Source organism: Perognathus longimembris, chromosome 27 (assembly GCF_023159225.1).
Source record: "Perognathus longimembris pacificus isolate PPM17 chromosome 27, ASM2315922v1, whole genome shotgun sequence".
Lineage (NCBI taxonomy): Eukaryota > Metazoa > Chordata > Mammalia > Rodentia > Heteromyidae > Perognathus > Perognathus longimembris.
In genome coordinates this window covers 2,655,763-2,682,956 of record NC_063187.1, presented here as the reverse complement: position 1 = coordinate 2,682,956, position 27,194 = coordinate 2,655,763, and the positions used below count along the sequence as shown (strand labels likewise).

Here is a 27,194-nt window from a genome sequence, read left to right as displayed (position 1 = left end):
AAAGTTGGAGGAGTAACTTGGGGGGGGGGTGGAAGGGGGGCTGTTTCTGGGACTTGAACTCAGGGCCTGGGCGCTGTCCCTGAGCTCTTTTGCTCAAGGCTGGTGCTCTACCACTTGAGCCACAGCGCTACTTCCAGTTTTCTGGTGGTTCACTGGAGATAAGAGTCTCACAGACTTTCCTGCCCAGGCTGGCTTTGAACCACAATCCTCAGATCTCAGCCTTCTGAGTAGCTGGGGGCGCCCGGCTTTGACTTCTATTTCTTTTTCTCCTTCTTACACAGACACATCTGTCTCCCTCTTTGAACAATCTAGACAAGCTAGATACTAGTGGCTCACGCCTGTCATCCTAACTACTCAGGAGGCTGATATCCAAGGATTGCAGTTCAAAGCCAACCTGGGCAGGAGAATCTGTGAGACTCTACTCTCCAACCACCAAAAAGGCAGAAGTGGAGCTGTGGCTCAAAATGGCAGAGCACCAAGCCTTGAATGAAATAGGACCCCAAACACAGTACCAAAGACCACATCCTCGTTCTGTCCCTTTAAGAAGATGGGCAGTAAATAAATAAAAATAAATGAATTTAAAAAAAACACACACAACAGATCCAGATTTGCCAAAACAGAGAAAGCTGAAGTATGTATTAATGTGCATAAAAAAAATCTATTTAAAAGCAAAATAGAAAAGAAAACAACCTCACAACCGTGCATGGTGGCTCTCTCCTGTGATCCTGGCTGAGATGGAAGGCTGAGGTCTGGAGGATCAAGGTTTGAGGCCAGCCTGAGCAGACAAGTTTACACGAGTGCAATCGCCAAAGGAACCAGCAAGAAGCCAGGCAGGATACATGGTTCAAGGGGGAGGGCACCAGCTGGCAAGTTCAAGGGCCTGAGTTCACACTCCAGCAGTGCTTCAAAAGAACCTACAAGACGTCATGCCCATGGGTAATGTGTGCACATGTGTGCACGTGTGCGTGTGTGCAGGTCCTGGGTCTTGAACTCAAGGCCTGGGCGCTGTCCCTGAGCTTTTTCACTCAAGTCACAGCTCCACTTCCAGCCTTGTGCTGGGTTCATTGGGGATAGGAGTCCCACAGACTTTCCTGCTTCGGCTAGCTTTGAACCACCAACCTAAGAGCTCAGCCTCCTGTGTGGAAGGGCTGAGTCAGAGACTGCGGCTGGGACTACATCAGCCGGCATGCCTTGTGAAAGGGGGCGTGGCGTAGGTGGAGCAATGGCCAGCAGGAACACGGACTACATCTCCCGGCGTGCCTCGCAAGACGTTTGGAGCGTGACGTGCGACGGGAGCATGGTTCGTCTTCCGAGCGGCTGCTTGGACTGTATTTCCCGGCGTGGCACAAGTATGACGTTTCCCTGGAGCGGTGGGCCTTGGAATATATTTCCCCGTGTGCCTTACCAGAAGGGGCATGACACAGGTGTAATCGTATTCTGGAGTGGTGGTGGTGTGGACTACACTTCCCGACGTGCATTGCGACGAGGGGGCGTGGCGGAGGTGTGACCCTCTCCGCGACCGCCCTTAGAGCTGCGCCGGTGTGGACTACATTTCCCAGCATGCCTTGCCAGAAGGTGTGTGACATAGGCGTGGCCGTTTCTGGAGTGGCAGCCGCTTTCCGAGGGGCGGGGGCGTACACTACATTTCCCGACGCGCCTTGCCAGAAGGGGCGTGACGGAATGCGTCCACATTCTGGATCGGCGGCCGCTTCCAGTGGCGGCGTGGACTACAGCTCCAGCGTGCCTCGCGAAGGACGCGGAGGGGCGGGGCCGGCGCGGCGGCGGCTGCGAGCGGGCGCGCGGGAGTCCGGGGAGGGAGCCCCGGGCGGGCGTCGCCGGGCGCAGCGGCGCGGGCGGGCGGGCCCCCCGCGCTGCCGGATGCGGAGAAGCTGGGGCGGCGGCGCGGGAGGAAGATGGACGCGGTGGAGCGGGCGCCCGCCGCCTCGGCGTCCAGCCCGCGGGGCCGGCCGGCGCGGGGCCGCCCCCCGAAGCTGCAGCGCAGCGCCCGCGGCGGCGCGGCCCGGGGCGCGGAGAAGCCGCCTCACCTGGCGGCGCTGGTGCTGGCGCGCGGCGGCAGCAAGGGCATACCGCTGAAGAACATCCGGCGCCTGGCCGGCGTCCCGCTCATCGGCTGGGTGCTGCGCGCCGCGCTCGACTCGGGCGTCTTCCAGAGGTGCGCGCGCACGCGGGGCCGGGCCGGGCCGGGGTCGCCTACGGGGGCGGGGCCGGGGGTCCGGGGTCGCGCACGCGGGGCCGGGCTGGGGGCCCGGGGTCGCGCACGGGGGGCGAGGCCGGGGGGGGGGGGGGGTCCGGGGTCGCCTACGGGGGCGGGGCTGGGGGCCCGGGGTCCGCCTACGGGGGCCGGGCCGGGGGGCCGGGGTCGCGCACGGGGGCGGGGCCGGGGGGGGCCGGGGTCGCGCACGGGGGCGGGGCCGGGGGGTTCCGGGGTCGCCTACGGGGGCGGGGCCGGGGGCCCGGGGTCGCGCACGGGGGCGGGGCCGGGGCCCCCGGGGTCGCGCTCGGGGGCTGGGCCGGGGGTGGGGTCCGAGGTCGTCAGGGGACCGGTGTCGCGCACGGGGGCGGGGGCGGGGGGCGGGGTCTTCAGGGGTCCGGGATCGCGTGCGGGGGGTGGGGCCGTGCGCGCGCACGCGAGACGGGGGGGGGGGGGGGGTGTCCGCGCTGTTCCTGGCCCGCCCCGTTGCAGCCCTGTGGCCCGAGGGTGGCGGCCGAGGCGCCCGGCCTCTTCCCCGGGGGGGAAGCCTCCGGGGAGGCGCGATCCCCAAGGCTCCGGGTCCCTCGTTGCGAGGTGGGGGGGGTGTTGGAGGGGGGGGGGCCGGGGCCTGGGGGGGTTCGAGTGAAGCAGCCCGCGATCCGTGCTGCTCGTGCGTCCTCGGGAGTGGGTGTGGGGCCTCAGACAGGAGGGGGGCAGGGAGAGAGAGAGAGAGAACCAGACCGATCTTCCCCCCCACCCCCCCCCACACACACCCCCCCCCCCGCCACCGATCTGCTCCCGCCCCCCCCCCCACTACCAATGAAGCCATGGGTGGGTCCGGGCAGGGGAGAGCTGGCACTGGAAGATAAAGCTGCTGCGGCCGGAAGAAGGGGGGTGGGGGGAGGAGAGGCTCTCCAGGAAGCTGGGATCCGCGGGCCACGTCCTCACTTCTGCCCCAGGTCCACATGGGCCACGTCCTCACTTCTGCCCCAAGGCCAGCCAGTAATACTGCCGGGCCGGACCGGGTCTGAAGTGCGAAGGGGAGGACCGAGAGCAGCCGGAGGGGAGGCCGAGGGTGGAGGATGGGAGTCAGTCGGAGGCCGCGTGGGGAAGGCAGGGCTATCAAGCAGTCCGAGGGGCCTGCCCTCACCGGGCGCAAGACCCCCCCAGTTCAAACCCGGTTAGCCAGGGAAACTGGCTTCGTTAAAAAGGTTTCCCCCTTGTTTCTGGCACGGTGCGTTCGGTTTAAGAACACGAGAAAGATGCATCCATGAGCGAACAGGAGAACCTGCCGTGTGCCAGCCCAAGAGCTCAGCTTTACCCCTTTGTGGGGTAGTCGGTGGTGACCCCCCGCCCCCCAACGCAAGCCTCTGGCTGGGGTCATCGTAGCCCACAGTGGGGGCTGTTGCTGCGAAATGATGAGAATAAGAATATCGTAAATGATGGCCAGCTACTTCATCCTTATACAGTTGCACAGAATGCTATTCACAATGACTTCAGTGTAGATGTACCTGTGCCATTCTCCCTTCAGCCTGGGGGGACTACTATAATACAATAGAGCACTCGTGAGGCATTAATAAGGTCGGCCACACGGTGGGGTGTGTGCTTAACATGCTTCCAGCTACCTGTGCCACCGTAGCAATCATAGCAATGGTAAGAGAGAAAAATCAGGCCGGGCGCTGGTGGCGGCTCACACCTGTAATCCCGGCTACTCTGGAGCCTGGCATCTGAGGTTCATGGTTCAGAGCCTGCTCAGGTGGTGGAAGTCTGGGCGCCGCTTGGTTGGTGTCCCTTTTGGGTACCTGGAAAGTGAAGCTGGAGGTTAAAGGGACTGTGCCCCCCCACCCCTTCTCTCCACCCCTGAAAGTCTTAGCTGGTCCTGCATGAGACAGTGCCTAGCCCAGAGGAAGCAACCTGACAATCTGACTCTCACAGTACCCACTCCAGCCTGAGGATCTGTCTGCCTCTTCTTTCCTCCCGGGCCTCAGTTTTCATACTTGCAAACTGGGAAATGATGAATTTTAGCAGCCATCTTGACAGTGCAAACATTGTTGGACTTTGAAATGTTAGAGGGATGTCTTTTTTGTTGTTGTTTGTTTCTTTCATTACCCTTGCTGGGACTTGAACTCAAGGCCTGGGCACTGTCCCTGAGCCTTTTCTGCTCAAGGCTGGCGCTCTTACCACCTAAGCCACAGCTTCACTTCCAGCTTTTTGGTGGTTCATCGGAGACAAGAGTCTCACAGAATTTTCCTGCCAGGGCTGGCTTTGAACCGTGACCCTGAGATCTCAGCCGCCTGAGTAACTGGGATGACAGGTGTGAACTACCAACATCAGGCAAGAAATGTCTTTTATTCTGTATTTCAGCTTTTGGCAGTATTGGTCTCAAAGAAAGGCCAGATAGTAAATACCATAGGCTCCGCAGGCCAGTTACTCTGTTGAAACACTCGCTCGCTGCTTGTGTGCTCTGAACATTGAAAAAAATTGCACAAGCAGGTGGGTGTGGCCACAGGCTTGCCAGTAACACATTACAAACAACACTTGGGGCGAGCTAGATTTGCACTGGAGGGTGGGGAGGGGAGGCAAACAAGGAATAAGGTGTACAAAGACCGCCCTGTGTTTAGCTCCTTGGTGAAAATGTGTTTTGGGGTTTATTGGTTTGATATGACTCTAGGACCTTTGGTCTGCCCTGCCTACAGCGCACACCCACCCCCCACCCCCCAGTCCCTTCTTCCTCTCCTCAGCAGATCTGTGCCCTTGGGATGAAAAGGAAGAACTTGGTGACTTCCTGATCTGTGTGTTTCCAGGCCAGAGCATGCCTGGGACGGGAATCTTCTTTGGGTTTTGTTTTGTTTTTTAATAACCCATGGTTTGATTTACCTGAGGCAGATCTCTTTGCCTGGCAGAATTCAGGCTCATGAGGTCAAATCTTTTCAGAGTTGCCAAACTTTGTGCTAGTTAGGATAAGGAAGAAAAAATGTTGGGCGGGGCGCCGGTGGCTCACGTCTGTCATCCCAGCCACTCAGGAGGCTGAGTTCTGAAGATCATGGTTCAAAACCCAAGAAATACTGTGAGACTTTTTGTCTCCAATGAACCACAAAAAGGCGAAAGTGGAGCTGGGAATCAAATGGTAGAGCACCAGTCTTGAGCAAAAAGGTTTAGGGGTAACACCCACCTAGGCCCTGAGTTCAAGCCCCAGGTCCAACCCCCACCCCCAAAAAAAAGAAACCCCAATAGAATAAAAGCTAATTATTATTTCTTCCTGTTTTTATACAATCATACCTAGAGCATTATTTTAACACATAATATCATGGAGCACATAAAACAGCATTTTTGCTGTGGGTGTAACTGACTATGAATTGAATTGCCTTCTAATTCTTCACATTTTATAGCACTTGGGAGCTTTCACATTTGAGTTCACAGGAGAGCTTAACATATGGGACCAGTACTGAGGGCTCACAAAGGTCCGTTCTGTGACCCAGGGTGGTGTTATTTTCTTTTGAATGGGGGGAAGAACAGGGGGAGTGGCTTGGCTATTTAATTTTCTTCCTTTATTTTTAATATCTGAACAGTGTGTGGGTTTCAACAGACCATGATGAAATAGAGAATATAGCCAAGCAGTTTGGAGCCCAAGTGCACCGGAGAAGCTCAGAAACTTCCAAAGACAGCTCTACCTCCCTGGATGCCATTGTGGAGTTCCTTAAGTACCACAATGGTAGGGTTCGCTCCTCCACCCCTTCATTCTGCTCTGTATGTTTTGTTTTTGTCCTGTGCTGGTCCTGGGGCTTGAACTCATGGCCTGGGTGCTGTACCTGAGCTTCTTTCACTCAAGGCTGGTGCTCTACCACTTGCGCCACAGCACCACTTCCGGTTTTCTGATGGTTGATTGCAGATAAGAGTCTCATGGACTTTCATGTCCAGATTGGTTTCAAGTGGGAAAGTGCTAGTCTTGAGCAAAAAAAAGCTCCCACACCCTGAGTTCACACTTTAGGATTGGCACCAGAGGGAATAAAAGAAAACAAGGAAGAGTGAGAGAAGGCATGGGGGAGGGGGGAGGAATAAACTCTGTCAGCCCTACATTACCCCACTCACAGAGCAACCTCTCTTCCTCCTCTAAGAATCAGACTCTCAGCCTGTATGACATAGCCCAAGTATTGCATCTACCTGTGAGAACCATGTCTAATAATTTCTAAAACACAGATAACATCATGTCCATATTCTGGACATGGTTAAACAGAATGATGGTGGGAGTGTGCAGAGGTGGAAAGAGTCCGGACACCAAGATAAAAGAAACCATGGAATACATATAAAATGAATAGCAGGCTGGGTGCAGTGGCTCACACCTGTCATCCCGGCTACTCAGGAGGCTGAGGTCTGAAGATCATGGGTTGAAACCAGCCCAGGCAGGAAAGTTCATGAGACTCCTATCTCCAACCAACCACTAGAAAACCGGAAGTGGTGCTGTGGCTCAAATAGAGCACTAGTCTTGAGCAAAAGAGCTCAGGGACAGCACCTGACAAGAAATAAAAAGCAGCGGATAGACCTACGGCATGCCAGTACAGAATGGGGAGTTGCTTACAAGATAGAGGCGCCTTGGGTTGACAGGAGAGATGACTGCTTGTCTCCCTCCGGCACTGCTAGCCTGACGCTGGGCACTGTGGATCACATCCACCCTCGCTTTCTCGTGTTCCTCAGAGGTGGACATCGTGGGGAATATCCAGGCCACCTCGCCCTGCCTCCACCCCACGGACCTGCAGAAAGTGGCCGACATGATCCGGGAAGAGGGCTACGACTCGGTGTTCTCTGTGGTCAGGCGCCACCAGTTCCGATGGAGCGAAATCCAGAAAGGAGGTAAAGTCCCACCACGGCGTCCTCCATGTTGCTCAGAGGCTGTTCTTGCTGAAAATGTCTTCAGAGAGGAGTGAGAGGAAATAGAAACTGATACTGCATTCACATCTTGTTCTTGAGGCAAGATGGACTGAATCCCTTCTGTGCTTTTTTTTTTTTTTTGGTGTTTTTTGGTGCCAGTCCTAGGCTTGAACTCAGGGCTTGGGTGCTGTCCTTGAGCTTTTTCACACAGGTTCACACGTTATCCTTTGAGCTATATCTCTACTTCTGGCTTTTTGCACTTTCTCGGGGATAAGAGTCTCACAGACTTCCTTCCTTCCCCAGGCTGGCTTCAAACCATGATCCTCAGAGCCTCTTGAGTAGCAGGGATCACAGTTGTGAGCCACGGTGCCTGGCTGTTTTTACTTTTTCTATCGGACCTTCTAACCCTCTTGGGTCTGTGTGCCTTTTGAGCAGGCATGTTGTTTTTCTAGATCCACAATTGGAGTTTGTGTTAGGCTTGTTGGATGTGTTTCATGTCATTCCTAAGGGGGGATTCTGGTGAACTTACAGACTTAAGATTATGGAATGACTTCCTCATGCTACGATTTTATAAGTAAAGAAGGGTTAGGGTTCTATGGGAACCTGATTTCTGGCTGGCAAAACTTGTAAGTTCTGCCACCAGTAATAATCTCACCAACAGGGTGGGAAATGTTTGTCCCTCATTTGGGGAATAGCGCTGTGGTTGGTTCAATATGCAGAATTGACACTTGCTTTTTGGGTATCTGGTTTTCCTGGTTGTGTATCTTAAATGATGTGGGGTAGGGGATGGAGGACTGAGTGAAGCCATAGAAAGCACTCAAGTAGAACAAAGGGTTGAAGAGTGGAGGCTGGCAATGATGATTTTCCAGGTTCATGCTGAGAATGTCTGAAATACCAGTATGGTATAACGAGCGCGTTTACTCATTCAGTGTGTAGTGGTTTCCCTGTGCCGTGTGCAGAAGTGGATGTTTACATTTTGAACTGACTCACCAAATCCCAGAAATATGCAGGAAGAATCTCTTAAATCTTAAAAAGCAGCCAGGTACCAATGGCTCACACCTATAATCCCAGCTACGCAGGAGGCTGAGATCTGAGGATCGTGGTTCAAAGCCAGCCCAGGCAGGAAAGTCTGTGAGATTGTCTCCAGTGAAACACCAAAAAGCTAGAAGTGAGCTGTGGCTCAAGTGGTAGAGCACCAGCCTTGAGCAGAAGCAGCTCAGGGACAGCACCCAGGCCCTTAGTTCAAGCCCTAGGACCTGCAGAAGAACTTACTTTTTTTTTTTTTTAATCTAGATAAGTGAATGCAGTTGGTTTTGTTCACTTCCAGACATTTCTGAGCATACTACCTCTGTTCTAAGTCGGGTCCACTCACAGAGCTTTTCCCCTGTAGTTTGCGAGGTGACGGAGCCTCTGAACCTGAACCCGGCTAAGCGGCCTCGACGGCAGGACTGGAGTGGGGAGCTGTACGAGAACGGCTCCTTCTACTTCGCCAAGCGGCACCTGATCGAAATGGGCTACCTGCAGGTGTGTGTGCAGTTCCACCCCCCCCCCCCACGCCTGCATGTTCCCCAGGAGATACACAGCCCGTGCCTCACGCCTGTCATCCCAGCTACTCAGGGGGCTGACCTGAGGATCACAGTTCAAAGCCAGTCTGAGCGGGAAAGTCCATGAGTGTTAAATTCATCTCGTGTGCAGCCACAATCTCTCCTGATTTCTGCTCTTACAAACGAATGTGCCCTAACCCTTCCCTAATGGGCAGAGAGAAATCCTACTGCTCACCGCAGTCAGACTTCCAGGGGGTGAGATTTCCCCTTGTGATGGGCCTGTCTCTCCCCTCCCTGCTCGCCCCCCCCCCCCCCGCTTCATTGCCCCTCCCCTGCCCCATCACCTGCCCAGCCCTGGCCCATCAGTCATCCAGACAGTTGTTGTCTACCCAGGACACTTCTGTGCTACAGGAGTCTCCAGTCCACCCTGGAGCTGGAAACCTTTCACGATGGTCCCAGAAACTTCCAGAAAAAAAAAAAAAAATAGAAGGTTCATTTAAGGGCTTTAAAAACGAAAATCCTTTGTGGTCAGAATACTGGAGGATGGATAGTTCTGCTTTTTTGTTGTTGTTGTTTTAAAATAGAAATCTATTTAAAGAGAAATAAGGAACTTGAACTGTGTTGAATTGGCCAGGCCAGGCGTTGGTGGAGCATGCCTGTAATTCAGGAGGCTGTAAATGAGGATTGTGGTTCAGAGCCAACCTGAGCAGCCAAGTCCATAAATCACCACACAGCCTGAAGTAGAGCTGTGGCCCCAAGTAGTAGAGTGGCCAGCCTTGATTGGAAAAGCTCCGCCCAGGCCCTGAGTTCAAGTCCCAGGATCAGCACACACATTGCTAAGGTTATCTGCGACTTGGGAGTTATTCCTTGCACAAGCAGAGCGTGGCTAGTGTGCTGCTCCCATTCTCCCGGCTGATTGTGTTTCTCAGTAATGAGGACGCGTGTGCCCTATGGCGGGACTCAAAACCCAGTACTCAAAAAAAACAAAAACCAGTACTCTGCCCAGTACTCCCCTACTACCTTTGTGCTCCTGTCTTCTAGGGAGGGAAGATGGCATACTATGAGATGCGAGCCGAGCACAGCGTGGACATAGACGTGGACATTGACTGGCCCATCGCCGAGCAGAGAGTGCTAAGGTAAAACAAAAGAAAAGAAAACAGCTGAGTTTGAAGAACCTTTGTTTTTGTGTCGGTACTGGGGCTTGAACTCAGGACCTGGGCACTGTCATTGAGCTCTTTTTGCTGAAAGCTGGTGCTCTACCACTTTGAGCCACAGCCCCACTTCTGGTTTTCTGGTGGTTCATTGCAGATAAGAGCCTCATGGACTTTCCTGCCTGGGCTGCCTTTGAACTGCCATCCTCAGGTCTCAGCCTCCTGAGTAGCTGGGGTGACAGGTGGGAGCCACTGGTGCCCCTGCTCACAATTGTGTTTCTAGCCAGGATTTCTCCAGATGTCCTAGGTTATCCGCCCTTAGCTTGCTTGTCTGGAAGCCGGGTATAAACAAGGCCCCACTGTGACTGGTTCAGAGGTCTGAGAAACGCAGGATCAGTTCCGTACCATTTCGCAGTTCTTGCTCTGTCTGCACAATGGGCTTGAGGATCACTGTGCAGACCGTTACAAAACAGTGTCAGCCATCCATCTGCTGTGTCGCCCGGGAGAATTGCATGTGGACTCAAAACCCCATTTTGGTTTCTTTTAGATACGGCTATTTTGGCAAGGAGAAACTTAAGGAGATAAAACTTTTGGTTTGCAATATCGATGGGTGTCTCACCAACGGCCACGTGTATGTATCAGGAGACCAAAAAGAAATCATATCTTATGACGTAAAAGATGCTATTGGCATAAGTTTGTTAAAGAAAAGTGGTATCGAGGTATGTGGCTATAGCGATTTGTGTTTCTGTGGTTTTTTTTTTTATGAAATTTTGATTCAGAATCAAAGCACGTGCAAGAAAATGTGAGTTCAAACTTTATAGTATGAACTGTTGACATATCTGAGATTTAGCCTTCACGTGCTGAGGAAATGATCACATATTCTTTGGGTAAGGAAAATTCGGGCATTTTTAATGACCAAATACTGTATCTTTTTGTTGTCATTGTTATTCCTAAGTCAGGTGATGAGCCCAATGCATCTTGATCGACGTCATCCCTTCCTTCTCCCCTGTTCTCCCCCTTCCACCCCTGATCTGAGATTACATAGCTCCCTTTTGTACATAATGTACATTATGTGAAATACATAATCACTACATTGGTTAACAGTATTACTTATCCAATAAAATCTGAGTGTGTTGCTTTTAAAGAGGAGCAATCCGGTATTTACCTAAGATCTTGCAACCAGAAAACCATCCAGTCTACCTTGGAAACTTTTTTTCAGTGTAGCACCTTTCTTTTGAATTAACTTATGCGTGGGTGTATGTCAGACCTGACACTTGAACGTAAGGCCTGGGTGCTGTCCGGACTTGAGTGAACAAGGCCTAGGCCCTGAGTTCAAGCCCTAGGACCATCACAAAAAACAAAAATGGAGATATCTGGTCCTTGAGTGGTTCATCGCAGATATGAGTCTCACAGTCTGTCTTGCCTGGGCTGACTTTGAACCGGGATCCTCAGATCTCAGCGGCTGAGTAGCTTAGGATGACACGTGTGAGCTCTCCGTGCCTGGCTTGAATGAAACTTTTTATTTGAGATCACTTAATGTTCAAAAACATTTTTTTTAAAAAAGAAAGGCTCACATACTATTCCCTAAGATTTTAGACTTCCCTTGATGAATTGGGGTACAGGGAAGTCTGACATGAATAGCAAACACTCTGTGCTGTGTCTCATTTACCTGGACTCAGCATGTTCTTGGATAGAGGAAGCATTGCCTCGCCTTCCAGCCACCATGAGAAGGAAAGCCGGCAGGTGTTAAAGTGTCACCATTTAAAGTGACAGTTAATTCCTGTTTTCCTAGTCCCGTGGGGCCAGTCTGCCTGTGGCACACATTAAGTTCGGGCTTTTGTCTTGTAATGAGACGCTTCAGTTTCCCATTCCCCACTGACGTTTCTGGTCTTCTCTGTGTGTTTGGGGTTTTTCTTCCAGGTGCGATTCATCTCAGAAAGGTCGTGCTCCAAGCAGACCCTGGCCTCATTGAAGCTGGACTGCAAAATGGAAATCAGCATAGCGGACAAGCTGGCGGTGGTGGACGAGTGGAGGAAGGAGATGGGGTTGTGCTGGAAGCAAGTGGCTTATCTCGGTCAGTCCTCCCCTCAGCTCTGGGGACATCCGTGGGGGAACTATCTATAATGAGATCGGAGGATCCCCCATTTGAAGCCAGCCTGAGCAGGGAAGCCCATGAGATTCTTATCCCCAATGAACCAGCAAAAAACTGGAAGTGAAGCTATGGCTCAAGTGGTAGAGCGCCAGCCTCAAGTAAAACAAACTAAGCACCCAGACCCTGAGTTCAGCCTGTAGGATCAACACAAAATAAAAAAGAAAGAAAAAGAGTTGAAACTGTGTGTAGGATTTCTAAGAGTTGTTGAGCAAAAAGTACATTTCCTTTCCAACTGATGAAAGTGTTATTTGTTTTTTTTTTTATTGCTTAAGGAAAACCCTAGACTTCAGTTATACTTTGAGATTGTTCATTTCTTCTGATTGTTGATTATTTTTTTTTATTTTGCAAAAGAGAGGGCCTGGGCACTCATCCTGAGCTTATTCACTGAATGGTGCTCTACCACTTGAACCACAGCTTTACTTCTGGCTTTTTGTTGGTTCATTAGAGTCCCATGGACTTGCCTGTCTGTGCTGTCTTTGAACCATAATCCTCAGATCTCAGCCTCCTGAGTAGCTGGGTACACAGGCATCAATGACCAACACCTGGCTGATGGATGATATTTTTATATACTGAGGCTTCTACTGACTGCGGTCTGCACGACATCAGTTCTGTCACCGAGTGTCTGACCTGCGTTCATTTTGTTCCTAGGTAACGAAGTGTCCGATGAGGAGTGCTTGAAGCGCGTGGGCCTTAGTGGGGTCCCTGCTGACGCCTGCTCCTCTGCCCAGAAGGCGGGGGGCTACATTTGCAGGTGCAATGGTGGCCGGGGGGCCATCCGAGAGTTCGCAGAGCACATCTTCCTTCTGATGGAGAAGGTTACTAATTCATGCCAAAAATAAGACACGTGTTTCCGCGTCCTCTGGGAAAGACAGAACACGGCTGCTCTTTTTGTTTTGTTTTGTTTTGCTTTTTGGCGCAGTCGGTTACATGATATAATGGTGCAGAAGGTGTGATGTGATTTATGATAGATTTTCCCCGTTCCTCTCCAATCATCATTCCCCAGCCTATGAAATAATTGTGCCCCACGTCTCGTGAGATAATGATTTCCGGAGTGACGGCAGTGTTTCTCAGATTCTCAGTAAACACGTGTGACCTCACTCAACTTGACTGTGTATCGCCCTGTGAAGCTGTGTCATTGTGTGGTTTTCATGACACCCGGGAGTTTTATTTATTTATTGGAAGCAGCGAGTCCCTAGACACGCGCCCTTCCGTTCATAAATAAAATCGCATTTCACAAGTGTGATGGAAACGGGCTTTTGTTATGCGAGACTAAACACTATGCAGCCATGTGCGAAAAAGCCATGGGACAGCACATGTAAAGTATCTGATAGAGCAGACTTATGGAAAGCACTTTATGAACACACTGGATAGAATACCCAGAAAGTTCACATGTTGTGAACATTACTGATTTGAAAGTGGCAGAGAAAATCATTTGGTGATTTTTGTTTGTTTGTTTTGTTAACCTTAGTCATCCGCGTTTCTTTTTTTTTTTTTGCGCTTTTTTGTGTGTGCCAGTCCTAGGGCCTGGGCGCTGTCCCTGAGCCTCTTTTTGCTCAAGGCTTGTGCTCTACCACTTGAGCCACAGCTCCACTTCCAACTTTTATTTCCCTTTCTTATTATTATCGTTAAGCAATTGTACAAAGGAGTTGCCACTCAACAAAGCAGTTCGTGAGTACAGTTGGAGATAAGAACATACTTTGCTGCCTGGGATGGCCTTGAACTGTGATCCTCTAGTCTCGACCTTCTGAGTAGCTGGGATGACAGGCATGAGCCACAAGCTCCTGGCTCACATGTAGCTTTTAAAATGGGAGGCTGTCTTCATCTGATTGGAAATCACTTGTGAGTGGCAAGCACTCGTGAGTGGCAAGCATGTACTGAGATGTCATTACATGCTTCTACATCGAGACCTGCTCTAGGGAAGTCTTGATCAAGTGCAAGTTCAGTGTTACATAGCCATTGCTTCTCAACAAATCTCAGAAGCATCCTCCGGCAGAGTTGGGGTGAGCCACAAGCCAATGGGAAGATGGATGGGGAGGTCAAGACTGAGGGATGGGGTGGGGGTGGGGGGGTGAGGATAAGCCTTGAACCAGAAAGGCATTCTGAAGTGAATGTTCTCTGTATGCATATCCTCTTTCTCCTAAACCTTGAATGGAAATGAACACTTGCTGGGCGTTGGTGGCTCATGCCCATCGTCCCAGCTCCTCAGGAGGCTGAGATCTCAGGATCACAGTTCAAAGCCAGCCCAGGTAGGAAAGTCCAGGAGACTGATCTCTAATCACCATAAAAGTCCTGAAGCGGTGCAGTGGCTCAAGTGGTAGACCACTCTCCTTGAGCCACAAAAGTTCAGGGAGAGCGCTCAGGCCACAAGTTCAAGCCCAGGGCCAACACTAACTAAAATACATACTTCCTCCTAACTCATAGATAGGGGCATCCTGGAACAGAAATGGTAATTACTGCCAAGATCAGACACTAGATGGCAGCGGCAGATCCATCAGGTCTTTAGTGTGACTTGCATGTACATAAGCACGTAGTGATGACTTACGTGATGATGTATATAAGTCATCACTTAAAAGTAATAAGCCATAAGTGAATATATGTGAACATAAGTATGTACATATTTATATTTACATATCTATGTATCATTCCTGTCTGGACCTACCCACCAATCGAGTTGTAACACATAAATCTTCTGCCCCCCTCCCCACCCCCCTCTGAGGGGGCCTGGGGCCTGACTTGGGGGTGTCCACCCTGACTGTCCATTCCAATCACCCCCTGCTCGGCAGGGAAGGGACCACCCAGGAGAGACTTGGGTTGTTAGGGGAATGTCTTTCCAGGCAGACAGCATCCCACTGGGTGCTGATCGAGAGACAACAGCAGCGTTGGACAGTGCCGGACAATGCTTGGTGAGTTCTGCCTCACAATGATGGGAAGCACCAACATGGAAGGACCAAAAGGCGGCGGCCCTGTGAACGCTTGGCTGCCACAAGCCAGTTATCCTGGTGGTAACTTTCCTGACACCTGCTTAAAACCCAAACAGAAGGATTGTGAGTCCCCGCTGTCACGGTCTGCATTCGTATTGAAATTTATTTTTCTCAAGGCTGGCACTCTACCACTTGAGCCACAGCTCCACTTCTGACTTGGGGTGGTTCGTTGGTGATTATAGAGTCTCAAGACTTTCCTTTGAACCCATGATCCTCACTTCTTTGCCTCCGGAGGAGCTAGGATTATAGGCACCCAACCCTGATGCGTTACTTTAGGTAATCTCTCTTTTATTTGGAATGAATGTGTCTTATGTAGAATACCTGTGGCATTAAGCTCTTAGAATCATCCTGCCTTATTGGAAACAAATGTCTGATTTCAGCCCTGTGGTCATTTCGCCCTTCTACTGTCCCCGCCCTGATGATAGTAATGGTCTCTCATACATGATGCTTTTGGACATAGGCACGAAATATCTGATTGTTATTGAAGGAAATAATCCATTTTCCACGGAAAACTCCAAACTCCACACGGCAGAGTAGAAATGGTTGTCGTTGCTCTTTGCCATTAAGAATATTCCTTCAAGTGTCTTGCCACCTCACTCTGCTTCATTCGCTCTACGAACAGTTCATCAAACACTTTCTTCTGCTTGGGAGTAAAATAGTTGATCCAGTCCCCCACCACACCTGCACCAACAAAACAAAACAAGAAAATAAATTGAGAACGCATCACATCAGAACCAATGGCAATGAGGTGCAGTCATAAAAGAGATTTTTTTTTTTGGTGGGTCCTGGGCTTGAACTCGGCCTTGGCGGTGTCCCCTGAGCCTCTTTGCTCAACACTGGTGCTCCGCCACTTCAAGCCATGGCTCCACTTCCGGTTTTCTGGTGGTTCATTGGAGGTCAGAGCCTCACAGTCTTTCCTGCCCAGGCTGGCTTTGAACTGCAATCCTCAGATCTCAGCCTCCTGAGTAGCTGGGACGACAGGTGTGAGCCACCAGCACCTGGCTTCGATTTTATTATAAAATGTGACCACAAAAAGCAAAAACCCTCAGAACTTCCCACCATCTTCTTTCTAATTGCCTCTGTGGTGCCTGTAGATCAGTTCACACCATTTATAAAGTGATTTCTTAAGAAGCCAGCCAGCCCATTGTGCCAGCTCTTCAGCAGGCTGAGATCTAGGGGTGTAGTTTGAGTCCAGCCAGGGCAAGAAACCCTGTGAGACTCTTCTCACCCTTTACCCAGCAAGAAGCTGGAAGTGGAGCTGTGGCTTAAAATGGTAGAGTGTTAACCTTGAGTGACAAAGCTCAAGGATAGTGCCCAGGCCCTGAGTTCAAGCCCCAGGACTGGTACACACACACACACACACACACACACACACACACACACACACACACATACACACACACACACATTTCCACTTGTGTATTTCTGATAGTTAATTGGAGATAAGTGGTCTCACAGACTTCTCTCAGTCGGGCTTCAAACCTTACTCCTCAAATCTTGGCCTCCCGAAAAGCTGGGATTACAGGCATGAGCCACCAGCATCTGACCAGACACTTTTTTAGTTTAGTTTAGTTTTCTTTTTAATATTTTCAGTCTCCAATTTTCTGAATTTCCAGATGTGAGGCCCACAGATCTGGGCCACCAACTGAACTGCCCACTAAAAGTTCTTACCTTTCCTAAAGACCAGCTTCCTGTCGGAGGTCAGAGCACAGATCGTGTGGTTGGAGTCAGAGTTTTCTTTGCTGGCATTATTCTTCATCTCACTGAAGGACGTTTTCCACGCGATCTTATGAATCTCACTGTCATTCATACCCATGCCCAGAAATGTGGTGATTTTCTTTAAGCTCTTAGAAAAATCCTGGGAAATAAAAAAGAAAGAAAGAAAGAAACATGAACCAGGTAAATAGTTAAGACACTAAATTCATTCCCTGAGACCCCAAAGCAAAATTGTTTGGTGAAGGAACTTCTGGCAATGAAGAAAATCTGACTTAAACGTTTGCGGGCTGAACTTACTTTCTTCATATCTTCATAGTAGAGAATTAGAATGTTTTTCTCATGTCTGTGGTCTTCCCAGCCTAAAACGTGATCAAACCAGGATCCGTACACAACTAGAAGAAAAATAAAGTATGTTATTAATAGCATAATAATAAATAAACATAAAATCATGGCTTTATGTTACGTTGTAGAAGCAAAATGAGATACTGATTTGACTCCCAATTTCCTTATTGTTTCAACCAAATACAATGTCGTTTTAGAAGTCTAGAGGACTTTATTATTTAACAGTTACATGAGTGGGTTTTTGGTATTTCTTTTTATGTCTAGTATATGTGTGTGTGTGTCTTATGTATAGGATATAGGACATGTCTTCAGGAAAAAAGACAGCAACAAAATATGTATACCAAGCACTGGTGGCTCACGCTTGTCATCCCAGCAACTCAGGAGGCTGAGATCTGAGGATCACGGTTCAAAGTCAGCCTGGGCAGAAAAAGTCTGTGAGACTCTGCTTTCCAGTGAACCACCAGGAAACCGGAAGTGGAGCTGTGGTTCAAAATCGTAGAGTGGCAGCCTTGAGCAAAAAGAGCTCAGGCTCTGTGTTTAAGCTCCAATATTCAGGAGGGAGGGAGGGAGAGAGAGAGAGAGAGAGAGAGAGAGAGAGAGAGAGAGAGAGAGAGAGAGAGAGAGAGAATGTACGCCAAAGTGTATGCAGTATTATACTGGTGAAGAACTTGACTTGCAAAGATATTTCACTTTTAAGCCTCAGAAGATTTTAATGGTTGTTATTTAATAACAATAAACCACAGCTAAATCATTTAGACTGTACTTCTGAGATAAGTGAATAAATCTTAATATATTTCCACTTTATTAAAAAAACAAAACAATACATAGAAGAACCTATAGCTATGAAAGATATATTATTTGGCCTGAGGAAAAAATGATTAATTTTCAATGTTTCCCCTACAGAGAGAAATAGTGAACAGAAAACAATGATTCACTGTCCCTGGCTTCTTTTTGCTCAAGGCTAGCACTCTACCACTTGAGCCACAGCGCCACTTTGGGCTTTTTCCATATGTGGTGCTGAGGAATCGAACCCCGGGCTTCATGTATACGAGGCAAGCGCTCTATCACTAAGCCATATCCCCAGCCCTGATATTCTTGTTGAGTCATTTCAACGCCCCTGGCACCCCAGGATGCTATTAAGACAGATCTAGCTACGCAGGCCACATTTCCTTATTGGTGCTGCTGGGTTGCTAGAGCTACTTACACAACCACTTATCTTAACAATTGCCAGAATTACCATAGGAGATTTTTTTTTCTAAATATGGCCAACCTTTACCCAGCAAAAACGCCTGGTGAGAGAAAGACTGATTTTTTTTCCCCCTAGGCAAATTTATGACAGGAACTAAAATCCTGAGTCACTGCTATCTCTGATCAGGCACAAGGCAATCTGCAGAGAGCATTGGCCAAGCCCAAGGTCCTGTGGCCAGTAGGGCAACGGAGGGCATTGTGCTTCACAGCCTGACTTAGGGGTGATTGACCATGCCCACAAGGACAACCTCCCCAAATGCAATTTAAGAGGACATTTGGCAGTTGGGCCTCACTGTAATTTGAAAGCCAGTTGTTTTATTATTCATGAAGGAACATCGCTCCTTCTAAAACAGCTGTAGCCACCCCAAAGAATGTAAAGAAATAAACTGCCTGAAATGCTGAGCCTTCATTAATGATGTATTTATGTTTTTGTTTTTTTTGCCAGTTCTGGGGCTTGAACTCAAGGTCTGGGTGCTGTCCCTGAGCAATTTTGCTCAAGGCTGGTGTTCTACCAATTGAGCCACAGCTCCGTTTCTGGATTATTTTCCCCCACTGGTTCATTGGAGAGAAGAGTCTCATGGACTTTCCTGCCTAACTTGGCTTTGAACCTTGATCCTCAGATCTCAGCCTCCTGTGTGGTTAGGATGACAGGCGTGAGTCACTGGTGCCTCTCTTAGTACTCGATTTGAAATATATGATTATTTTTTGTCATGGTCTCATTTCCTGCTCTTTGCAAGCTTGGTCAGGATCCACCAGTGTTTGGCTGTACCCCTACCTAGGAGATCCAGTCCCCAATGTTGCATCCCATTCTTTGTTTAAGAAAAGATCTTAGGGGGCTGGGAAAATGGCCTAGTGGCAAGAGTGCTTGCCTCGTATGCATGAAGCCCTGGGTTTGATTCCCCAGCACCACATATATAGAAAATGGCCAGAAGAAGCGCTGTGGCTCAAGTGGTAGAGTGCTAGCCTTGAGCAAAAAGTAGCTCAGGGACAGTGCTCAGGCCTTGAGTTCAAGCCCCAGGACTGGCAAAAAATAAAAAGAAAATAGACATGGCTCTTTCTCACCCAATCTATGTGTCTTAGAATGTGGATAATGAGTCAGGAAAAAAAAAATCTTACTTCCTAAAATGTCCTAGTACTCCTAGAAGGATCTAGAAGGCCCTCCCAAAGAAAGTTCTAGAACTCTCTCCCCATAGTAAGGTCTAGAACTCCCTCCACTCACTCAGCTTCTTTAGGAGTCATAGCCTTGGAATATACCAGGTTATAATTTTTTCTTTCTTTCTTGACCTCAGTTGTACTTCCACTGTTTCCTCCCTCAGAGCTGCTGAAGACTGATCAGCTGCCACAATGTTACAATGTTTTATTCCCTCTGGCTATGGTCACTTTCAGTGACTAAGGGACAGTGCTACCCTGCTCTACCCTTGTTCTCCCCACTTGATCACTTCCTTGACAATTCCTTCCACTTCCCTTCTATCTTCACCCTTTCTTTCTCTCCTTTTCTTCTCTTCTGACACACACACACACACACACACACACACACACACACACACACACCTTTTTAGGATAAAGTGGTACAGGAAATTCAAGGCCAAAGAGAGAAAGTTACAGGGGGAAAAAAAAAGAGGGGAACATTGAGATTCGTCTCATTGAGCTAATAATCTGATATATTACCAGAACACAAATTATAGTTATTGCTTAACTTGAAACGCTAAGATTAGTAGATGATTAGATAAGTCTCTCGTTGTGCCCCTTGGCTGAATTGGCTTCATAATCTAACACACGGGTGGATTTTACATACACGTGGAGGCGAGTACAAAATATCAGAATGTTATAAAATGACTCCAAAGATAAGAACAATTCAATGAGCAACTATTTTTTAAAGTTCTGCGTGCCTTGCTGATCGCTACAGGTTATTTTCGGTCATTACATGAATTGAGCATGTAAATAACCTTGAAGAGAATATGTGTGTGTGTATTCTTTTCTTTTTTTCTTATTTTTTTGCTGGTCCTGGGGCTTGAACTCAGGGCCTGGGTGCTGTCCCTGAGCTCTTTCGCTCAAGGCTGGCGCTCTACCCCTTGAGCCACAGCTCCACTTCTGGTTTTCTGGTGGTTCATTGGAGATAAGCGTCTCATGGACTTTCCTGCCTGGGCTGGCTTTGAACCGAGATCCTCAGATCTCAGCCTCCTGAATAGCTAGGATTATGGTTGTGAGCCACCAGCACCCAGATTAAAAACAGATCATTTCTGCTAGTCTTGTTTAATTTCAGGAATGAAGGCCTGGATAATTATATTACTTGGACACAATAAAGAATATTCAGGACTTAGCCGGGCACTGGTGTCTCCCGCCTGTCATCTCAGGAGGCTGAGATCTGAGGATCACAGTTTGGAAGCCATACCAGAGCAAACAAATCCTGAAAGGCTCTTTCTTATCTTCAGTTAACCAGACAAAAAAAAGCCAGAAGTGGAGTCATGGCTCAAGGAGTAGAGCGCCAGCCTTGAGAAAAATAAATAAATGAATAATCAAAACCCTGGTGATATATGTTTTTAAGAAGTGCTTATTTGGATGTCATTATTTGGCAAACAGTAGAACCATAAATGGAATGCCAGAAATAAATAGGGCTCCATAAATACATCGGCTTGCCGTGTATATGCAGATTTACTGGGAGATCGTGGGGCATCAAAGAGAGAATTTGTTCAGAAGAAATCAGAGAATCATTTCTTCCTCATCTTTTGGCCAACCAGAAGTTGGGAATCCATTTAAGCTTGTGGATCAAGCTTTCCTTTGGAGTGAGAAAAAAATGCACTTTAAAAAATGTTCTAGGGCTGGGAATATGGCCTAGTGGTAGAGTGCCTGCCTCGTATACATGAAGCCCTGGGTTCGATTCCCCAGCACCACATATATAGAAAATGGCCAGAAGTGGCACTGTGGCTCAAGTGGTAGAGTGCTAGCCTTGAGCAAAAAGAAGCCAGGGACAGTGCTCAGGCCCTGAGTCCAAGCCCCAGGACTGGGAAAAACAAAAAAACAAAAAACAAATGTTGTTCTATTTACCATCTCCTCTGAGGAACAGCTCGAAAAATCCAGCCCACGAATCCACATCAGGGAGATTGGGGTTGTTTCGATAATAATGGAAGAGAGAAACAGCCGTGTCCTTTGGATTTCTCACGATGTAGATAATCTATGGACAAAAGAAATTTATTCTTGGATGGAAATAAACTCAATGAAAAGGAACTGAGAAGGGGAAAAACCAGATTTTCTACCAAGAAGGGGTCACATTGATATAGAAATACAATCTGTCAAAACTCAACACAAGACGAGAGTAGTGGCTCATGCCTGTAATCCCGATGACTCAGGAGGCTGAGACCTGAGAATCGCAGTTCCAAGCCAGATGGGACAGAAAAGTCCATGAGACTCGTATCTCCAATTTAACCACCAAAACCAAAATCCAGACTTGGAGCTGTGGCTCAGCTGGTAAAACACCAGCCTTGATGATTGGAAAAAGTCAAGCAAGAACATGAGACCCCGAGTTCAAGTTCTCACTCTGGGCCCCAAGGAAAATTGTGATCCCCATCAGGTTAGGGGATGACGGAGTCTGACAGGAGCTTGAAAGAAGCTTCTAGAAACCAGTGTGGGAGGCTGGAGTAAGTAGGAATGCTTTCTATCCTATTGCACCTTGCAGGATGAGTACAAGATATTCTCTTTGCCTGTGAATTGCCATTCAGGATAGAAGACACCGCTGGCTGTGATAAGAAATGAAGTGCTGAGTCATTTTTCATACAAATCATTTCTCTGTGTTCTGGACAGAGTCCGGGTGTTGTGTTTGTTCCCGTGCAGCAAGCCTGATTGTCTTGAATGGAGAGATGGGTAAAGGTCACCATGTATAGGAATGCAGAGTCACCTTTACTCCTGCCCATCCTAGAATTCTCTCGTCTTCTGAGATAATTCCCAATCATTTCACACTTTGAGCTTTCTCTAATGGCTCTGAACTTCCCCTAGGAAAATTCCCAGAGTCCCAAGGCTCAGTGATCCCAGTTGGAAAAGAAAAAAAAAAAAGACAGAGAAGAAAATGGTAAAAACTGCAAGCATCAGCCATCTAACTGGGTGTCTTTGTTTGGTGAAGAGAAGAGCTGTCAAGAGTCCAATACATGTGGCTGGGAAGGTGGTTTAGTGGTAGAGTGCTCATCTTGCATGCATGAAGCCCTGGGTTCGATTCCTCAGCACCACAGACACAGAAAAAACCAGAAGTGGCTCTGTGGCTCAAGTGGTAGAGTGCTAGCCTTGAGCAAAAAGAAGCTCAAGGACAGTGCCCAGGTCCTGAGTTCAAGTCCCAGGACTGGCTAAAAGAAAGAAAATGCAGGTGTCTAGGTAAGGCTGGGGCTCAGCCAGGATTTGGGGAGATCTGGCCATCTCGTAGGTGCTGAGGGTCCCTAGAGGACCAGTCCACCACACCAGCACTGCCAGCCCCAGACAGCAGGGAACCGAGCGATGGAAAGAGCTGCGGCTCAAGGCTAGATCTTGGGTGCACTGGCAAAGACGTTCCTTGGCTTGTCTGAGGCCTTCGGTTCTTTTGTCTCTAAAAGACCTTTAACCTTGGCTGCTTGTGCTCTTGTGTGTGCAAGGTGTGTGCATGTACCCTCCCATTGGTGCCAGCAGGTTGAGTTCTAGGTACTATGTGCACAGTGCACCTCTCCCCAAATAGCTCTCCTCCTGGATCCTCTCGCTCTCCATCTCTGCCTGTCTCCATCTCTCTGTCTCTCTCTTTCTCTGTTTCTGTCTCTGTCTGTCTGTCCCTCTGTCTTTGCTTCTCTCTGGGTCCCCCTAGCTCCCCTCTTCCCTCTGTTTTGACTAGGGGGAGAAAAGAAAAGAGAATACTGAAAAGCATTGCTCTGTCTCTCTCACCATCTCTGTTGCTCTCTTTGCTCTCTCTCTCTCTCTCTCTCTCTCTCTCTCTCTGTCCTCTACTCCCTGTGCTTTCACTAGAGAAAAAGAAGAGAATATGAAAAAGGTTCTCCCTTCTCTCTCTTTTCGTTCTCTCTCTCTGTTTCTCTCTATTTGTCTCTCTGTGTTTCTGTCTCTTTATCTCTGTCACTCTATTTCTCTCTCTGCCTCTGTCTCTCTGTCTCTCCCTGTCCCCCTCTCTGTGTCTTTCTGTCTCTATCTGTCTGTCTCTCTGTCTCTCTCTGTCTTGTCTCTGTGTTTCTCTATCTCTCTGCTTCTGTCTCTGTCTCTCTGTCTCTCCCTGTCCCCTTTCTGTCTCTATCTGTCTGTCTCTGTCTTGTCTCTGTTTCTCTATCACTCTGCTTCTGTCTCTGTCTCTCTGTGTCTCCCCGGCCCCCTCTATGTCTGTCTTTCTGTCTCTGTCTCTGTCTGTCTGTCTCTCGGTTTCTGTCTGTCTGTGTCTTGTCTCTGTGTTTCTCTATCTCTCTGCTTCTGTCTCTGTCTCTCCCCGGCCCCCTCTCTGTCTGTGTCTTTCTGTCTCTGTCTGTCTCTCTGTCTCTTTGTCTCTGTCTCTGTCTTGTCTCTCTGTTTCTCTATCTCTCTGCATCTTTGTCTCTGTCTCTCCCCGGCCCCCTCTCTATCTGGGAATGGCTCCTCTGGGGTCAACATGGCAGGCTGAGCGACTCCAGCTATATTCCCCAGTAGGATGGATTGCCACGGGTGAAGCAAACCCCAGGACATTGAGGCCCTGCTTGTGGGGTGTGCTCTGTGTGCCCCGAGAGGCGGAGACCACCACGATCGCATGGCTGTGCCCTGTAGGGGATGGCTATACCTTTAAGACCTGGGGGGCTGCTTGGGGGCTGCTTGGCTGCTAGCCCCTCCTACTCCCTTCCTGGTTCTACCGGAAGAGATAGCAAACCAGCCCCGCCTTCCGCCTCGGCCACGTGTGGCGCCGGAGACCCCAGAGACCCGGTCCTTGGGGGGCTGTGGTCTCCGCCCATAGAGGAAGTTCTGTGACATCATCATGATGAGCAGCTTGTCAGCCTATCACTAGTATGCAGTTAATCCCTCCCCTTCCTGCCACCATTACTGTTATATAACACCCCCCCCAACCCGGTGGGAGTTCCAGAAGCTCACCCCGAGATCGCCTGCACTAGCGTCCTGTGTCGTTCTTTAAGGGACCGAGGGGAGGAGGGGCGTCTCACGACTGCACACACCCAAGGCTTGCACGTGTGACCACACTCCAGCCTAGCCCCCCGTGGGACGGGTGGCTTGCACGCGAGGGTGTTAGGGTCCCACAGTGCCCTGCTGGCCTTTCCCGCTCAGGGGCTCTGTCTGCCACTGTGGCACATTCGTGTCCAGGAATTGATTTCCAGAACGGCCCAGGAATTTCCAGGAACTGGGCACAATGTCTGCCTGTCTTTGCTTTTCAAGTCTCAGTCCTTTTTGATTTTTTTTTTCCTGATCAAAACAGAATTTTTCCAACGTTCTTTAAACACCCATCTCCAATAATAATAATAATATCAAAATTGAGCCACTTGCTCTTACTTCTAGCATTCAGCTAGTTCAGGAGACATAGAGTCTCACAGATTTTTCTGCCTGGGCTGGCTTTGAACCCTGATCCTCAGACCTTAGCCTCCTGAGTGGCTGGGATGGACAGGTGTGTGACACCCCATCAACACCCAGTTTTATCAGCGTCCTGCTGTCGGTCCCTTCACCACGGATCTTTACCTTGCATTGCTTCTGTTTGATGGTCCCGGGCAGCATTTCATAGCTCAGGTGCGTGGGAATCATTCTTCTCTTCGAATACAGTTTCAGCTCCTCGAACATGGCGATGTCTCCAAGCTCCAGTGGGGGTGTTAGCATGAGTCTCGTACTGGCAATGTTCTCAATGACTTCTGCCACCCAGTGGGTGCCTGCACGCAGACATAAAATGGACCAAACAACCCTCAGGATGGAAATGAGCATGTGATAAAAGCAATCAAAGCACTGTTTTTTTTTTTTTTAAATAAACAATTACACACAGTTACTATGACACCCAACCAACCCCATGAAAATCCTGCAGGAGCAAAATTCTTCCACAGAGTAGAATCACACTTTCAAGAGTGGAGGGAAAATGAGCCAGGCCCTGGGGTTCACCATGCCTACCATGCCAACTACTTGGGAGGCTGAGATCTGAGGATCGTGGTTCAAAGCCAGCCAGGGCAGGAAAGTCCATGAGACTCTCATCTCCCATGAACCACCAGGAAACTGGAAGTGGAGCTGTAGCTCAAGTGGTAGAGCACCAGCCTTCAATGAAAAAGCTCAGGGACAGTATTCAGGCCCTGAGTTCAAGACGCAGGACTGGCACCAAGAAAAACCAGGGGAGAGAAAATGGATGTTGAACTTAACTGTTTGTTTCGTTGGCTTGAAATATGTACTTCTCTGGTTCCTATGGATGCCTAGACCCTTCAGCTTGCAATTCCATACACAGCTTTCCCTAAGTGACTCTCTGGAGATCTATGATCTAACTCCTGGCTCCTCCACAATCCCACAATGCCTCCACGTCCACTGGGTGGCTCAGAGCTTTCTCTGTCCCCACAGTATACTCTGGGCCTCACTTCAAAACAGCTTTCATCATTCTTCACACATTGTTTATAAATATATACATAAGTGTAAATACACATATCCAGCATATATAAATACATATATACATCATGTATTTATATAGATATACTTATAAATGCTGTACAGATGCAATATGTGTGCTATATATATGAGCTGTATATATGATTTCATATATATGTATATATATATATATATATATATGTTTGTTTGTTTGTTTTTGGTCAGTTGTAGGGCTTGAGCTCAGGACCTGGATGCTCTCACAGTGCTCTTCTACTCAGAGTTGGTGCTCTACCACTTGAGCCACGGCTCCACCTCTGGGGTTTTTCTGGTGGTTCATTGGAGATAAGAGTCTCATGGACTTTTTTTGCCTGGGCTGGCTTTGAACTGTGATCCTCAGATCTCAGCCTCCTGAATAATTGGGATGACAGATGTGAGCCACTGGTGCCTGGCATATATATGTGTGTATGCATATTACATATATATATATAAATTTATAGACACATTACTAAAGCTTTAAGTATCATAAATAAATCCTCTTCACGGCCAGTCTTGAACATCTTTAATATTCATTTTTTTCATTAGCATAATCAATGGAAAATACTGAAACAGAAATGTGTAAAAATAATGGTTATATTTATTATTCTTATTTTTCTCTATTCAAAGAAAAAGGCTGGGAATATGGCTTAGTGGTAGAGCGCTCGCCTAGCATGCATGAAGCCCTGGGTTCGATTCCTCAGCACTACATACACAAAAAAAGTCAGAAGTTGTGTTGTGGCTCAAGTGGTAGAGTGCTAGCCTTGAGCAAAAAAGAAGCCAGGGACAGTGCCCAGGCCCTGAGTTCAAGGCCCAGGATGGGTGCACGCACACGCGTGCACGCGTGCACACACACACACACACACACACACACAGAGAGAAGCATGACAAGCAGCTCACCAGACTTGGGATAAGACACCAGATACACATCATCTTCTCTTGCCTCGAAGGAATCCAAAGAATTCAGCAGCTCCTCTGACGTCAGGGAGGGATACAGGATGCCCTTGAATTTGTGAAGGTCGCTGGACTGGTTCTCAGATGACATCTTGTGACAAACACAGAGAGTGCTGCTACTGAGTTGAGCCCTGGCTGAGAACACAGACAAGCCAAGAATGACTTCGCCCATCAGGCCAACATATAAATATCTTCAGCAATGCTTCCCAGGAATAATTTTTAAACCATCACTGAGCCAAAGTCTACCGTAAAAATGACGTTATCTGAGTTTTCCTGATAATGTGTGGTTACAAAACACTCCCTGCGACTGAAGTCAGGCATCAGTTGACGTAGAAGCAGCCCAGCTATCAATAGGTAATCATCACAGGCAGATACCACCATGAATCAAATCCTTTGGCCTCAGGAAGGGTCTGTGGGTGGTTCGAATGCATCAGGTCCCAGCAGAAATGATCTGGG

At 48.8% G+C, this 27,194-nt stretch overlaps 2 protein-coding genes across 2 annotated transcripts; one reads left to right on the top strand and one right to left on the bottom strand.

Annotated features, from left to right (window-relative positions):
* Positions 1-1,874: 1,874 nt before the first annotated feature.
* Positions 1,875-13,162, top strand: Cmas (cytidine monophosphate N-acetylneuraminic acid synthetase). The gene is made up of 8 exons (XM_048335200.1): positions 1,875-2,173; positions 5,782-5,924; positions 6,905-7,060; positions 8,469-8,602; positions 9,664-9,758; positions 10,321-10,492; positions 11,694-11,847; positions 12,574-13,162. The coding sequence occupies exons 1-8, from the start codon at positions 1,914-1,916 to the stop codon at positions 12,762-12,764; spliced, it is 1,305 nt and encodes a 434-aa protein (XP_048191157.1). The 5' UTR covers positions 1,875-1,913; the 3' UTR covers positions 12,765-13,162.
* A 2,271-nt stretch (positions 13,163-15,433) lies between these two features.
* On the bottom strand, positions 15,434-26,829 carry LOC125342878 (sulfotransferase 6B1-like). Its single transcript, XM_048335201.1, has 6 exons — positions 26,685-26,829; positions 24,876-25,060; positions 21,258-21,384; positions 16,920-17,014; positions 16,578-16,764; positions 15,434-15,587 (listed from the first exon to the last, which is right to left on the bottom strand). Exons 1-6 carry the CDS (start codon positions 26,827-26,829, stop codon positions 15,469-15,471), a joined length of 858 nt encoding a protein of 285 aa, XP_048191158.1. The 3' UTR covers positions 15,434-15,468.
* Positions 26,830-27,194: the final 365 nt, after the last annotated feature.